General features: G+C 46.6%; 1 protein-coding gene across 14 annotated transcripts in view; it reads left to right on the forward strand.

Annotated features, from left to right (window-relative positions):
• Positions 1-17,500, forward strand: part of LOC129713049 (paired box protein Pax-2-like) — a 205,812-nt gene that overhangs the window by 35,590 nt on the left and 152,722 nt on the right. For 9 of the 14 annotated variants that reach the window (XM_055661916.1, XM_055661917.1, XM_055661920.1 and 6 more), the window contains 2 exons: positions 8,638-8,730; positions 11,855-11,977. In XM_055661916.1, coding sequence (XP_055517891.1) covers positions 8,638-8,730; positions 11,855-11,977 — 216 coding nt within the window. The remainder of the gene's footprint in view (positions 1-8,637; positions 8,731-11,854; positions 11,978-17,500) is intronic. The other 5 variants (XM_055661923.1, XM_055661925.1, XM_055661927.1 and 2 more) reach the window with 1 other exon arrangement.

Consider the following 17,500-nt stretch of genomic DNA (forward strand, 5'->3'; position numbering starts at 1 on the left):
AAAATTATTCCAAATTTCCATCGGTGTTTCATTAAAGAAAGCTGGGAAAGAATTGTCAGGAGGACTAGTTTAGTTTACAGATACGGTGTGGAAATAAGTCCTTGGGCCCACCGAGTCTGCACTGACCAGCGATCGATGCTGACACTATCCTACACACACTAGGGACTTTTTACAATTTTACCAGGCCATTTAGCCTACAAACCTGTATGCCTTTGGAGTGTGGGTGGAAACCGGAGCACCAGTAACAGAGATACTTATTTTAATTTAGTTTAGGGTATAGACACAGCATGGAAACAGGCCCTTCAGCCCACCGAGCCCATGCTGACCAGCGATCACCCTGTCCACTAGCACTATCCTACATACTAGGGACAATTTACAATTTGCAGAAGCCAATTAACCTACAAACCTGCACATCTTTGGAGTGTGTAAAGCCCTTGTCCCACTTAGGAAACCTGAACGGAAACCTCTGGAGACTTTGCGCCCCACCCAAGGTTTCCGTGCGTTACCCGGAGGTTGCAGGTGGTTGCAGGGGGTTGCAGGTGGTGGAAGCAGGTAGGGAGACTGACAAAAACCTCCGGGAACCGCATGGAAACCTTGGGTGGGGCGCAAAGTCTCTAGAGGTTTCCGTTCAGGTTTCCTAAGTTGGACAGGGGCATAAGGAAACTGGAGCAATCGGGGGGGGGGGAGTCATGGGGAGATGGACACAAAATGATGGAGTAACTCAGCGGGTCAGGCAGCATCTCTGGAGAGAAGGAATAGGTGACGTTTCGGGTCGGAACCCTTCTTCAGATTGGTCACAGGGAGAAAGTTCAAACCCCGTACGGACCGCACCCGTAGTCAGGATCGAACCTGGGTCTCTGCCGCTGTGCCACTGAGCTGCCTCTCTAGAAAGTAATCTTTATTTATGCAGTCAGTTGTAATGTTTTGAATGTGTTGCGTTAAAGGGTAGATGATGCAGATTAATTTTGTAAAGAAAATTTGCTAGAATTCTTTGAAGAAGTAAATAGCAGGACAGACAAAGGAGGGCAAGTAGATGTTGTATACCTAGATTTTCAGAAAGCATTTGATAAGTTGCTACACAGGAGGCTGCTAAGGAAGAAGAGAGCCCATTGTATCAAAGGGCAAATACTAGCATGGATAGCAGGTTGGCTGGATGGCAGAATGGAAAGAGCAGCAATAAAGGGGGCTTTTTCTGGTTGGCTGCCAGTGACTAGCGGAGTTCCTCAGGGCTCGGTGGTGGGGCTGCTACTCTTCACGTTGTATATTAATGATTTGGAGGAGGGGATTGAAGGCTTTGTGGCTAAGTTTGAGGATGGTATGAAAATAGGTGGAGGTGCAAGTAGTGAAGAGAAAGCAGGGACCCTGCAGAAGGACTTGGACAGGTTGGGAGAGTGGGCAGAGAAGTGGCAGATGGAACATAGTGTAGCAAAGTGTGGAGTCATGCATTTTGGTAGTAGGATTAAAGGCTAGATTATTTTCTCAATGGGGAGAAAATCCAGAAATCACAGGTGCAAAGGGATTTCGGAATGCTGGTGCAGGATTCCTAAATAGTTAATCTGTAAGTGGAAATGATAGTAAAGAAAGCAAACTCAATGTTAGCATTTATTTCGAGAGATCTTGAATACAGAAACAGGGATGTAATGCTGAGGCTCTATAAGGCGCTGGTCAGGCCGCATTTGGAATATTGTGAGCAATTTTGGGCACCATATCTGAGGAAGGATGTGCTGGCTCTGGAGAGGGTCCAGAGGTGGTTTACAGCAATGATCCCAGGAATGAGTGGTTGAAAACATAGGTTAAAACATGATGAGCATTTGACGGCACTGGGCCTGTACACGCTAGAGTTTAGAAGAATGAGGGGGGGGGACATCATTGAAATGTAGCAAATAGTGAAAGGCTTGGATAGAGTGGATGTGGAGAGGATGTTTCCACTAGTGTGAGAGTCTAGGACTGGAGGTCATAGCCTCAGAATTAAAGGACATTATTTTAGGAAGGAGATGAGGGAGAATTTATTTCGTCAGAGGGTGGTGAATCTGTGGAATACTTTGCCACAGACAAGGCTGTGGAGGCCAAGCCAGTGGATATTTTTAAGGCAGAAATAGATAGATTCCTGATTAGTACATGTGTCTGAAGAGAAGGGGTTAGTAGGGTGAGATAGATCAGCCATGATTGAATGGTAGAGTATATTTGATGGGCCGAATGGCCTAATTCTGATCCTATCACTTGATCTTATGAAACTGAAACTTACAGGTGAAAAAAGATATCTATGGGGATAGCTGGTTGTAGGAAAGAGGGGAAAGTGAGATATTAGATAGTTTTGGCAATGCTACAATTGGCCCAAATTGACTTTCTTCTTGCAATAGTATAATTCCAGGACTCTTTGGTATGGTTTAGTCCAGCCTAGAGAAACAGGATGGAAATAGGCCCTTCAGCCCACCGAGTCGGCGCTGACCAAGGATCAAACTAGCTCTATGTCATCCCATATTCCCATCCGCTCTTTACACACTGGCGATAATTAACCTACAAACCCGCTTGTCTTTGGGACGTGGGAGGAAACCGGAGGGCGGTGAATCTGTGGACTTCATTGCCACAGACGGCTGTGGAGGCCAAGTCATTGGGTATTTTAAAGCGGAGATTCTTGATTAGTACGGGTGTCAAAGGTTACGGGGAGAAGGCAGGAGAATGAGGTTGAGAGGGAAAGATAGAACAGCCGTGATTGAATGGCGGGGTAGACTCGATGGGCGGAATGGCCTAATTCTGCTCCTATGACGTATGAACATGAACACCCAGAGGAAGCCCACACAGTCACAGGGAGAACATTCAAGCTCCACACAGGCTGCACCCGTGGTCAGAATGGAACCCGGGTCTCTGGCGCTGTGAGGCAGCAACTCTACCGCTGCGCCACCGTGCTGCCAAAGGAGACCCTCAAAGTCTCGATGGCACAGTGGCGCAGTGATAGAGCTGCTGCCTTACAGCGCCAGAGACCCGGTTTCAATCCTGACTACGGGTGCTGTCTGTACGGAGTTTGCACGTTCTCCCTGGGTTTTCTCCGGGCGCTCCGGTTTCCTCCCACATTCCAAAGGCGTACAGGCTTGTAGGCTGATTGGCTTTGGTAAGTTGTACCAAGTTGTACATTGTCCCTGGTGTGCAGGACAGTGCTAGTGTACAGGGTGAGCGCTGGTGGGCGTGGACCCGTTCGGCCGAAGGGCCTGATTCAGCGCTGTATCTCTAAAAAAAATCAGCTTGTTAATGAAACCAAGAATCAAAATACTGTGTCATATTCTATCTGAACAAGATGGCCAACACTGCTAAGCCTCATTCCATCCAACTCCAACTGCAATACTTGCAATGTTTGTCAGTAGTCTGGGATAGAAAGCCTTGCTTGAATTTGTAGACTTACAACAAATTATGTAAGGGAATATTGCAGGATTCCTATGCAGCCCTGACTGATGTAAGTTACTTGTTTATGCCAGTCTGCATGGCTCAGTACAATGTGTCGGAAGGTACTGCAGATGCTGGTTTACACCAAACATACACACAAAGTGCTGGAGTAACCTAGCGGGTCAGACAACATCTCTGGAGAAAAAGGAATATGTGACGTTTCAGGTCGAGACCCTCCTTCAGACTGAGATTAAAGGGTGGGTGTGGGGGCTCCAATTGCTTTTGCACTTGTGTTCACAGATGGTGCCCCTACAGAGATGATTTATAGATTATCCTAGCTGGTGTAATTGGTGTAATTTTACAGTTACATCACAGGGAGATGTTGTGCATACACTCTCTGCAAGTGGAGCAGTTATTGAAGGCAAGATCACACAGATCTGTTTGAATAGCACAGGGGAAGAACAGCTTGTAACTGAGCACAGGTGGCTGATTGTTCCAGCGCCCATTAGACTACTATTATTAGTCATATTGTGTAACGTGGTTTTGTGTACGTACAATGTACGTTGCACTCTCATACCCAGATGCACACACACACACACACACACACACACACACACACACACACACACACACACACACACACACACACACACACACACACACACACACACACACACACACACACACACCACACACACACACACACACACACACACAGAGTGACATAGCTGTGAGAGCTTTTGACCCACAGAGGGACCCGGGTTTAATCCCGACCTCGGGTGCTGTCTGTGGGGAGTGTGCATGTCCTCCCTGGGGCCGCGTGGGTTTTCTCCGGGTGCTCAGGTTTCCTCCCACACCCCAAAGACGTGCGAGTTTGTTAATTATTCTGTGTAAATCGCCCTTGGTGCACAGGGAGTGTACGTGAAGTTGGGATAAGGTCGAACTAGTGCGAATGAATGATTGTTGGTCAGCGTGGTCTTGGTGGGCCAAAGGTTCTGTATCCATGGTGTATCTCTAAAACACACACACACAGAGTACATCACTTTGTGCAATGTGTTTCCATGTAAACTAATTCTAATAACTGGGGGGGGGGGGGGGGGGGGGGGGGGGGGGGGGGGATAGTGACTAAGCTCAAAACTGAACTTGGCAAGATTTGAATGAGGCCAAGGCAGCTCAGGATAGATCAGTTGATTGGATAGTTCTGTAAAACGAGTGTGTGAGGAGTAAGAGAGAGAGAGAGAGAGAGAGAGAGAGAGAGAGAGAGAGAGAGAGAGGAGAGAGAGAGAGAGAGAGATGAGAGAGTTAGATCATAGTGCGTGTGCTGTCAGGACTCGAGGTCTCCAGGCCAGCCATCTCAGCCAGAAGACTCGAATGTGCAGAGGGGCCTGAGACTTGGCAATTAATTAATAGTTTTACTGTGTTTTGCTTTAATAAATACTGTTGTTTGTACACTTAAAAAAAAAAAGAGAGAGAGAGAGAGAGAGAGAGAGAGAGAGCTTCCGTGATAGTGTGTGTGTGTGAGAGAGAGAGTGTGTGTGAAAGAGAAGAGAGAGGGAGTCCATGTGTGTGTGTGTGAGAGAGAGAGAGAGAGAGAGTATGTGTCCATAATGAGTGTGTGTGAGAGAGTGTGTCTGTATATGTGAGAAAGAGACTGTGTGTCTGTGATGGAGAGTGTCTGTGTGTGTGATAAGGAGAGTGTGTGCTACGGAGAGAGTGTGTGCATGTGATTGAGACAGAGAGAGAGAGTTAGAGACAAGAATGGGATTGTGTGTCTAGTGATCAGTGAGTCAGCACTATTTATGTCAGTAACGTCATTGTTGTACACCTTGCAATTTGAAAAACGCAGGAATTTGAAAAAAACATTGGAATTTGAAAAACAAGTAGGTTTGGTGTCTTGAGTTAGTTCCAGCAGTGAACATCATAGTTGATCTGTGGACGATCTCAACGTACCTGCCTTAACTCCCATTACTGCTGATGATATCACCATGCTTCACCAAGGATCATGTCAAATATTGCCCACTGATTAATTCTTGATAATGACTCCGTTCAGTTCAGTTGCTTCATATGTTAGAAACATAGAAATTAGGTGCAGGAGTAGGCCATTCGGCCCTTCGAGCCTGCACCGCCATTCAATATGATCATGGCTGATCATCCAACTCAGTATCCCGTACCTGCCTTCTCTCCATACCCCCTGATCCCCCTTAGCCACAAGGGCCACATCTAACTTTCTCTTAAATATAGCCAATGAACTGGCCTCAACTACCCTCTGTGGCAGAGAGTTCCAGAGATTCACCACTCTCTGTGTGAAAAAAGTTCTTCTCATCTCGGTTTTAAAGGATTTCCCCCTTATCCTTAAGCTGTGACCCCTTGTCCTGGACTTCTCCAACATCGGGAACAATCTTCCTGCATCTAGCCTGTCCAACCCCTTAAGAAATGTTTTAAGCGACAGTCCCACTGTGTGATGCCATTTATATTTTCAAAAGATTATAAACTGCGGTATAGGTAAGTTTGAGCACATTGCACGGAGACATTGTACGAGGATTGATAGGACGCAAAGTTGTTCACAGTAGATTTCATTAGTACGGATGTCAGGAGTTATGGGGCGAAGGCAGGAGAATGGGGTTGAGAGGAGGGAAAGATAGATCAGACATGATTGAATGGTGGGATGGGATAGAATAGATGGGCCGAATGGCCGTATTCTGCTTCTAGAGGAAATGAAATTATGAATATATTTCAGTGTGATTTCAGTCCAGTCTGTGGCAGATTTTCCACTAGAGCTCTATCCTGTCTTTCTCTCCCCCACTCTCACACTCATCTCCTTGCCCAAACTTAGACAGTCGCACACACGTTTAAGTAACATCTAGTTGCCTCACAGCACCAGAGACCCGGGTGCGATTCAGATCTCGGGTGCTCTCTGTGTGTGGAGTTTGCACGTTCTCCCTGTGACCGTGTGGGTTTCCTCCGGGTGCTCCGGTTTCCTCCCGCATCCCAAAGACGTGCGGGTTTGTGGGTTGATTGCCCCCTAGTGTGTAGGGAGCGGACGAGAAAGTGGGATGACATGATGGGCGAATGACAGTCAGAGTGGGGCTGGCGGGCTGACGATGGATTCTGACCCAAAACGTCACCTATCCCTTTTCTCCAGAGATGCTGCCTGACCCGCTGAGTTGTGCCCCCGTCCCACTTCGGAAACCTGAACGGAAACCTCTGGAGACTTTGCGCCCCACCCAAGGTTTCGGTGAGGCTTTTGCCAGTCTCCCTACCTGCTTCCACTGCCTGCAACCTTCGGAAACCACCTGCAACCTCCGGGAACCGCACGGAAACCTTGGGTGGGGCGCAAAGTCTCCAGAGGTTCCCGTTCAGGCTTCCTAAGTGGGACAGGGGCACATACTCCAGCACTTTAGACTTTAAGACATCAGAGATACAATGTGGAAACGGGCCCTTCAGTCTACTGAGTGCATGCCAACTATGATCATCTGTACACTGGCATTATCCTATACACCGAGGGCACTTTACCAAAGCTAATTAACCTCCTAAACTGCTTGTCTTTGGAGTGTGGGAGGAAACCGGAGCACCCGGAGAAAACCCACGTGGTCACAGGGAGAACTGACAAACTCTGTACAGACAGCATCCGAGGTCAGGATCGAACACTGTGTCTCTGGCGCTGTAAGGTAGCAACACATCCGCTGCACCACTGTGCACTCGTTTTGTCCAATGCATGCTACAGGGCTTGTTTCCATGCTGTATCTCTAACCTAAACTAAATGAAATATACTAACAAATCTCTGGCAGGTTGAGAAGCTGAAAGCTATGCATAATAGTAATATTTATGTTTGGCAATAAGTATTTCTTGGGTGTAGACCAAAGTGCTGAGTAACTCAGCGGGGCTGGCAGCATCTCTGGAGTAACAGGATGGGTGACATTGTGGGTTGGGACCCTTCTTCAGACTCTGGCCTCCATCCGGAATGTCACCCATCCTTTTTCTCCAGAGACACTGCCTGAGCCGCTGAGTTGCTTCAGCACTTTGTGCCTATCTTCCGTATAAACCAGCATCTGCACATCCTTTCTACACACTTGGCTGGGTGAATGTTGGGTTGAGCTCGCTTGGGTGGGTATACAGCCAGTCGGGGCCAATAAGGTTTACTTACTGGCATGAGGTGAACCTGTTGGTGTAGACATTAGGGTCAAAGCAGGCAAAACAAATCAGTTGGACACATACATACACATACACATGCACATATATATACACATGCACATGCACATGCACATACACATGCACATACACATGCACATGCACATACACATGCACATATGCACATACACATGCACATGCACATATACATACACATACACATGCACACATACACATGCACATACACATACATACACATACACACACATGCACATATACATGCACATACACATACACATACACATGCACATGCACATGCACATGCACATCTACATGCACATACACATGCACATGCACATACACATGCACATACACATACACATACACATACGCATATACACATGCACATGCACTTGCACATACACACATACACATACACATGCACATGCACATACACATACACATACTCATGTATATATAAGTTAGTGCAGCACTGTGGCGGAGCGGTAGAGTTCTGCCTTACAGCGCCAGAGTCCAAGGCCTCTAGGGTGTCCAAACCCTTAACAATCTTACATGTTTCAATAAGATTGCCTCTCATCCTTCTAAACTCTTCAAAAACATACAGGCTTGTAGGTTAACTGGCTTTGGTAAAAAATTGTAAATTGTCCCTAGTACGTAGGATGGTGCTAATGTACGGGCTGGTCGCTAGTCAGCATGGGACTCGATGGGCTGAAGGGCCAGTTTCCGCGCTGCATCTCTAAACCAAACCGAACAATACATCTTTCGGCACGACACAGGACAAATCTTTCAAAACTCACATGATTGCAGCTGCAGAGAGAAAATTGCTTGACCCATGAACACAAGCCAATGACCTGAATGCACTCTGCTAGTTTTAATGTGCTTCTATGAAGAATCACTGCATCGAGCAAAGCCGGTCATTTCTCTGAAACCAAACAGCATGTAATTTTCCCTACCCCTGCACACCGAGTCTAATAATTACATTATTTTTCCATTTCCCTTGTCAGAGATCCAATGTACCACCTGATAATGTCCACTTCCTTTTGAGTTATAATTTTGCAATTTTTTTTTTTTTGTTTCGTCTCCTAATTTTGTCTCCCCCATTCCCGCCAGATGCTTCATCTCACTGGGCTGGAGATCTGTGGGGAACCAGCTTGCCACCAATACCTTGCTCAAGTGGCCTTTATTCACGTCTGAGTCTTGACAGTGAGTATTGGCCCCCTCTTCATCCCTGTAAGGTATCACAGCTCAATCCACCCCTATCCTCTTTCAGAAACAGCCCTTCAACCACCTTTAGTTTAGTTTAGTTTAGAGATACAGCACAGAAACAGGCCCACCGAACAGTAATCCCCGCACATTAATGCTCCCCTATGCACTACGGACAATTTACATTTATACAAAGCTGATTAACCTACAAATATGTACGTCTTTGGAATGTGTAAGGAAACCGAAGATGTCGGAGATAAAACACACGCAGGTCACGGGGAGAATGTATAAAATCCATACAGACAAGCATTCGTAGTCAGGATCAAACCCATGTCTCTGACACTGTAATGCCCCCTGTCCCACTTAGGAAACCTGAACGGAAACCCCTGGAGACCTTGCACCCCACCCACGGTTTCCGTGCGGTTCCCGGAGGTTGCAGGTGGTTGCCGGAGGTTGCAGGTAGTGGAAGCAGGTGGGGAGACTGACAAAAACCTCCGGGAACCGCACGGAAACCTTGGGTGGGGCACAAAGTCTCCGGAGGTTTCCGTTCAGGTTTCCTAAGTGGGACAGGGGCATTATTAGGCAGCAACTCTACCGCTGTGTCACTGTGCCCACTCCTCCCCCCCCCCCTCCACCCCCCCAACTCCCGACCACAACCTGCCGACCTCCTTACCTACCTCAATCCCCAACCCACCAGCCTCGCAAACTTGGACAAACGCATGAAATGCTCAATTAACACATTTGCTTAATTAGCTAAAGGGCGGCATGGTGGCGCACAGTAGAGTTGCTGCCTTACAGCGCCAGAGACCTGGGTTCGATCCTGAGAATGGCTGCTGTGTGTATGGAGTTTGTATGTTCTTCCCCCTGACCTTCCTGTGATTCCTCCCACACTCCAAAGACGTCCAGGTTTGTAGGTTACTTGCATTGGTATAAATGTACAAAATGTCCCTGGTGTAAGATAGTGTTAATGCGCGGGGATCGCTGGTCGGTGCGGACTCGATGGGCCGAAGGGCCTGTTCCGCGCTGTATCTCCAAACTCAACTAACTAAACTATCACACCACAATGAATGGAAACTCAAACTTCCCGACTGTTGTTATAGGCTGAGTGTTATAGGGATGTACTCCTATCTAGTGGAAACAAGGAACTGCAGATGCTGGTTTACAAAAAAAAAGGACACACAGTACCGGCGTAACTCAGCGGGTCAGGCAGCAACCCTCGGGAACATGGATAGGTTAATTTAGTCAGGTACATGGATAGGACAGGTTCGAGGGATATGGGCCAAACGCAGGCAAGTGGGACAAGTGTAGATGGGATATGTTGGTTGATGTGGACAAGTTGGGCCAAAGGGTCTGTTTCCACACTGCATCAGTACATACATGACATGCTTATGTACTTGATTAGTACGGGTGTCAGAGGTTATGGGGAGCAGGCAGGATATTGGAGTTAGGAGGGAGAAACAGATAAACCATGATTGAATGGCAGAGCAGACTTGATGGGCCGAATGTCCTAATTCTGCTCCCATCCCTTATGATCTTACAGGCGGTTGTTCTGCCTTGTACTCCACTAAACCTCTCTCGAAAAGCGCTCATTGTTTCCCTAAATTGTATTTCTTGAAATGTTTCAAAATTATGACTTGCATATGACAGCATGATTCATGCATGATTATTGAGGTGTTAGTCTAGGTGGTGTTGTTAGACTTTTTGACTTTGGAGATACTGCGCGGAAACAGGCCCTTCAGCCCACGGAGTCTGTGCCGGCCAGCGATCCCCGCACACTAACACTATCCTGCACACACTAGTGACAACTTACAATTTTTAACCGACATTTAACCTACAAACACATGCGTTTTTGGAGTGTGGGAGGAAACCAGAGCACCCGGAGAAAACCCACGCAGGTCTTAGGGAGAGCGTACAATCTCCGTACAGACAGCACCCGTAGTCAGGTTCGAACCCGTGTCTCTGGCGCTGTAATTCATCTGTTGCACGACTGTGCCGCACTTTTTTATCCAATGCATGCTACAGGGCTTGTTCACTTGCTGTATCTCTAAACTAAATGAAATTAAATATACTAATGCCCCTGTCCCACTTAGGAAACCTGAACGGAAACCTCTGGAGACTTTGCGCCCCACCCAAGGTTTCCGTGCGGTTTCCGTGCGGTTCCCGGAGGTTTTTGTCAGTCTCCCTACCAGCTTCCACTACCTGCAACCTCCGGCAACCACCTGCAACCTCCGGGAACCGCACGGAAACCTTGGGTGGGGCGCAAAGTCTCCAGAGGTTTCCGTTCAGGTTTCCTAAGTGGGACAGGGGCATAACAAATCTCTGGTCGGTTGAGAAGCTGAAAGCTATACTTAATAGTAATATTTACGTTTGTCAATAAGTATTTTTGGGTGTATACCATAGATGGACACTAAATGCTGAAGTAACTCAGCAGGTCTGGCAGCATCTCAATAGAATAGAATAGAATAGTTTCTTTATTGTCATTGTAACATGGGCCATGTACAACGAAATTTAAAATGTCAGCCAGTCAGTGCAGCATTCAAACATTTCTAAAGCTAATGAAACATCCACGGTAAAATAATAAAGATAAGCAAATAAATAAAAATCACAGACAAAGCACGCATACACACCCAACCCTCCATCCTTCTGTCGATTTCACCGTTACCACAGTCCCTTAGTCTGTATCGCCCCTGCGTTCCTTGGCGGCCACATTTAGTGCTTTTATAGCAGTGGGGTAAAAACTGTTTTTTAGTCTATTTGTCCTTGTCCTTGTGGATCTGTACCGTCTGCCTGACGGCAACAGTTCAAACAGGGAGTGTCCGGGGTGGGAGATGTCCTTTATTATATTCTGGGTTTTTTTGGTGCAGCGGGAACTGTGTAGGTCCTCCAAGGTAAGGAGAGGGCAGCCGACAATCCTCTGGGCGTTGTCAATGGCCCTCTGGAGCGCTCTGGAGTATAAAAGGATGGGTGGCACTTTGGGTCGGGACCCGGCGCTTGATCTCATTAGAAAATGTTAGTCAAAGTTTGCGAAGCACAGTTGTAGAGCATAATGAGCTAAGATGCATTGTAGTGATGCGGAGAAATGGCGACTGTTTTAAAACAATAACATTTAATGGATTTCTTTCAGTCCCGAGTACCAACTCTCCGCCCGTATCCTCGGCATCCAATGATCCCGTGGGATCCTACTCCATCAACGGGATTCTGGGCATTCCACGATCGAACGGTGAGGCCAAAAGGAAACGAGATGAAGGTGAGGAGGAAACCCGATCCAGTTCTTTGTGCTGTCACCTGTAGGGCAGCTAGTGTTTCTGGCACGGCAGCCGTGTGCTACCCATCTGCTCTATAATCATCTTCTAGTTTACATGCGGTCTAGGCTGTTGGCTTGGGCTGGTCTGCAGATGGGGTTTAATGTTTATTGTGGAATTCGGTGCTGCGATCAGGTTGGTGTAACGTGATCCTTGGCGAGGTGTTGGTCATTAGGCCCGCATGGTTTACGTTGAGTAATGGCTTCAGTAATGGTACCAATGCCCCCGTGCCTCTATATGTTCTTTTACTAGTGGTCGGCTCACACAACCCACCTTGTGTAGGATAGAACTGCAGATGCTGGTTTAAATCGAAATGCTGGAGTAACTCAGCGGGACGGGCAGAGTCTCCGGAGAGAAGGAATGGGTGACCTTTCGGGTCGAGACCCTTCTTCAGACCGTTTAGTGCTGTTTTAGCGTGGTTTATTGTCACGTGCACCGAGGTACAGTGAAAAGCTTTTGTTGCATGCTAACCAGTCAGCGGAAAAGACAATACATGATTACAATTGAGCCATTTACAGTGTGTAGATACATGTTAGGGGAATAACATTTAGAGCAAGGTAGAGTCAGCAAAGTCCGATCAGGGATAGTCAGGAGTCAAGAGTGTTTTATTGTCATGTGTCCCAGATAGAACAATGAAATTCTTACTTGCTGCAGCACAACAGAATATATATACATATGTCTTACATACTCAAGGTAAAGTAAGGAATGTCGCTGTGGGAAGAGAGATTTAATAGTGTGGAGCGATTGGAATATATGAGTGTAGCTCTGCAACTGTGGCTAGCACACAAATAGTCGCCTGGTTTGGGAACCATCTTGGAAGCAGAGTGCTTTCTGTTAGGAAGCAGAAGATGGAATATGGTGATGCTTTTCATTACAAGGAAATATTTCCTTCGTACAGTTTAAAGGAATGAACTGAATGCTCAGTGTTGGTGAGGAGACAATTATGCTTGGTTGATGTGACCCTTGGTTCAACAGGGACATAGAGTGCTGTTTAAGTCATATAACGTGTCATATATTTGTGTACATTTTAACATATTTGTGTATAAAATCATGAGCGGAATAGATCGGGTAGACGCATAGAGTCTCTTGCCCAAAGTTGGGGAATCATGAACCAGAGGACATAGGTTTAAGGTGAGGGGGGAAGATTTAATAGGAATCTGAGGAGTGAACCTTTTCACACAAAGGGTGGTGGGTATATCGAACGAGCTGCCAGAGGAGATAAGGGATTATTGCAACATTTATGAAACAATTAGACAAGTACATGGATAGGGCCAAACACAGGCAGGTGGGATTAGTAGATAGGATATGTTGGTTAGTGTGGGCAAGTTGGGCTGAAGGGCCTGTTTCCACACTGTATGACTACAATGTTAAAGTTGCTAATTAAAAGATAGAATATAAAAAGTGTTGTCTAAGTGATATATGATCTCCTGATAGATCATGAGAGACAGAATTAGGTTGGACAGCTAGACCATTTCCCAGGATGGAAGAATGGCATCGTTTTAAGGTGAGAGGAGCAAAGTTTAAACGAGTTGTGGACAACTTCTTTACACAAAGTAGACAAAAATGCTGGAGAAACTCAGCGGCTGAGGCAGCATCTATGGAGCGAAGGAAATAGGCAACGTTTCTGGTCGAGACCCTTCTTCAAACTCTGAAGAAGAAGTCTGAAGAAGGGTCTCGACCCGAAACTTTGCCTATTCCCTTCGCTCCATAGATGCTGCCTCACCCGCTGACTCTCCCCAGCATTTTTGTCTACCTTCGCTTTTCCAGCATCTGTAGTTCCTTCTGAAACATCTTCACACAGAGTGGCGAGTGCCTGGATCGTGCTCTCATGGGTTTAGTTTTGTTATATTTTAACTTAGTTTATTGTTATGTGTACAGCAAAAAACTCTTTGTTGCGTGCCAACCAGTCATCGGTAAGACTGTGCATGGTTACAATCGAGCCGGCCTCCGTGTACAGATACAGGATAAAGGGTTTAGTACCAGACAAAGTCCAGTCAAATCTGACTGGAGATGGGGTCTTATATTGGTGTTTAAGGTACATTTAGATAGGCATTTGGACGTAGGGAATGGAGGGACATGGATTGTGCTCAGGGAGATAAGAGGTGGTCTTGGCATCAGGTTTGGCACAGACATTGTGGACCGAATGGCCTGCTCTTGAGCTGTTCTATGTTGTAAGTGCTTTAACCTTTTGGATATTGGAAGATTGTATCATGTGTTGTGTGAATCATTTCATATAATAATTGCACATTTTCTCCTTAATTTCATAACAAAGTAAATGAACAAACATTTTGTTCTGCAATCTCTCTGCCACGTAACTCCACATGTCATTTTCAGATTATTGCAAAAATGACAATTTTGTAAAGATCGAGCCAATGTGTAAAATGGTAAATCGCATTAGTTACCCTCACTGTCTATTTAGTTGACTTTAGCTTAGAGAACAGCATAGAAACAGGCCCTTCGGCCCACCGAGTCCGCACTGACCAACTAAGAACCGTTCACAATAGTTCTATCCTACACACTAGGGGCAATGCACAGAAGCCACTTAAGCTGCAGACCCGCATGTGGGAGGAAACCGGAACACCTGGAGGAGCCCCACGCAGTCACGGGGAGAACGTGCAAACTCCACACAGGCAGCACCCATAGTCAGGATCAAACGTAGTCGGGTCCGTGGCGCTGTGAGGCAGCGGCTCTACCGATGTGGCATCTTCCAAGAAAACTTACCAAAGGAGGTTCACTCAATGACACAAAACTTTCAACAGAAACATTGATTCTTGAATGGAAGAAAAACACAATTAGTGACTCCCTATCATTGGCTTTGGTAAAAGTGGCAAATTGTCCCTAGTGCTTAGGATAGTGTTATGGCCCTGTCCCACTGTACGAGTTCATTCAAGAGTTCTCCCGCGTTTGCCCTGATTTACGGTAATGGCCGCTTGCAGGTACTCGGGGCTCTCGTGGACAATTTTCAACATGTTGAAAAATCTTCACGAGTCTTCCCAAGCTTACCGCGTTTCCCGAGTACCTGCCGTTAGCGTTACGAGCCAATAAGAGACGTCCCCGAGCTCCGACATACCCGCTACGTACATTCTACGTGCTTACCACGAGTTTGATTTTTTTTTAAACTCGGGAGAGCTCTTGGAATGAACTAGTACAGTGGGACAGGGCCATTAGAGTACGGGGTGATCGATGGTCGATGCAAACTCAGTGGACCGAAGGGCCTCTTCCTGTGCTGCATCTCTAAAGTAAAGTAAATTAAACTCACTGAGGAGATCAGTATCGAGGGTAAAGACATGAGAGGCAAGGTCTCATGGAATTAGCAGGTATACCTTGGATTGTGAAGTACTCATAAGTGATAGGAGCAGAGTTAGGCCATTCAGCCCATTAAGTCTACTCTGCCATTCAATCATGGCTGATCTACCTCTCCCTCCTAACCCCATTGTTCTGTGGCAAAGAATTCTACAGATTCACCACCCTATGACTAAAGGTCAAACTGGAAGCCTGAGTGGAACAACAGGGACCGATTCGGAGAACCACCAACATTTGGTTGTTGTGAAATCTTGAGGACATTGGACTCTGTACTGTTGTTGGCAAAGACCGTTTGTACTTTTGACAATACTGATTGCAAGCTCGCCTGTCATCTTCGCAGTTTTGTTGATGGTTTTCTAATGACTGGATTATTGATTGCAACCTATGTGCATAGAATAATTTGGAAGCAATGCTTTGTGAGACAAGAATTGTTATTCTTTACCTCTGTTACGTAAGGGGAGAGGCTTGTGTGCAAAAGCAATGGCATTTTGGATCCCCTCTGCCACATTGCGACTGAGTTCATAATGGTTTTTTTAACACTAGGTGCAGCAACATAATTATAGTGTAACTTTATACGTTCTATCAGGTTCATTGCCGTTGCAAAACTGAAACCATTTTAATAATATGCCGAGATACTTAAGATAGGAAGGTAGCTCAGGTAGCATAGTGATCACAGATACCTCCTGGCTTGTCAACAATCTCACCCTTACTTATCAAGTTTAGTGCCTTTAGCTTAGTTTAGATTAGTTTAGATTAGTTTAGTTTAGTTTAGAGATACAATGCGGAAACAGGCTGTAGTCTGCTCCGACCAGCGATCCCCGCACACTTACACTATCCTACACACACTATGGACAATTTACATTGATACCAAGCCAATTAACTGACGTGTTTTGGAGTGTGGAAGGAAGCCAACAATTGTAAACCACGCAGGTCACGGGGAGAACGTACAAACGCCGTACGGCTAGCACCCGTGGTCAGGATCGAACCCGGGTCTCTGGTGCTGTAAGGCAGCAGCTCTACCGCTGCCCCTCTTTGCCGCTTGCATTCCTATCAATGCTCCTTGCCCTCGATCCTCCTGGACTTTTTCACTCAGAGTGTGGTAGGTTTATAGAATGGGCAGCCAGGGGTGGTAGTTGAGGCTGGTGCTATAACAGCCTTTAAAATAGACTTGGACAGATACATGGAGAGGAAAGGTTTAAAGGGATATGGGCCAAACGTGGGTAAATGGGTCTACCTTAGATTGATCAATAGGGGTGAGTTGGGACGAACGGCCTGTTTTTGTGCTTAGTGACTCTGTGTCTGTATGACAGGTTTAGAGGGATGTGGGCCAAACATGGGCAGGTGGGACTAGTGTAGTTGGGACATGTTAGCCGGTGTGGGCAAGTTGGGCCGAAGGGCCACACTGTTTGACTATAAACCATTGTTCCTTTTGCTGGAAAATGCCCAACATGTGATGTTTGAGCAGGTCAGGCTCGAACGAGCTGTGATCTTCATTTAGCCTGCCTAATGCCATCGACCAATCTCTCGAAGAAGAGTGCGGATATCTTGAGTGGAGTCCAAAAGCACAGGCCATACACATACACACACGTACACAGACATAGTCACACACACATGCACACAGCCACACGCAAGCACAGACACACACACACACACACAACTCTCGCCAGATTCTACCACTGACCCACACACACAGGAGCTGATTACAGATGGAATTGGTGTGGGAATTAGTGGTATATAGAACAGGCACAGCGTGGCACGGTGGCGCAGCGGTAGAGTTGCTGCCTTACAGCACCTCAGACCCGTGTCCAATCCTGACCACAGGTGCTGTCTGCGTGGATTTTGTACGCTCTCCCCGTGACCACGTGGGTTTTCTTCCACACTCCAAAGACGTGCACGTTTTGTAGGCTAATTGGCTTCTGTTAGCTGTCCCCTAGTGTGTAGAATAGAACTAGTGTATAGGTGATCGACGGTCGGTCGGTGAGGGCTCGGTGGGCCGAAGGGTCTGTTTCCACGCTGTAACTATAAAAAACTAAAACACGCACACACTCACATGCACACACATGTGCACACATACCGATATTTTTAAGGCGGAGATTGACAGATTCTTGATTAGTGAGGGTTTCAGAGGTTATGGAGAGAAGTGAGGACAATGAGTAGGTATGTTG

Source organism: Leucoraja erinacea, chromosome 34, assembly GCF_028641065.1.
Source record: "Leucoraja erinacea ecotype New England chromosome 34, Leri_hhj_1, whole genome shotgun sequence".
Lineage (NCBI taxonomy): Eukaryota > Metazoa > Chordata > Chondrichthyes > Rajiformes > Rajidae > Leucoraja > Leucoraja erinaceus.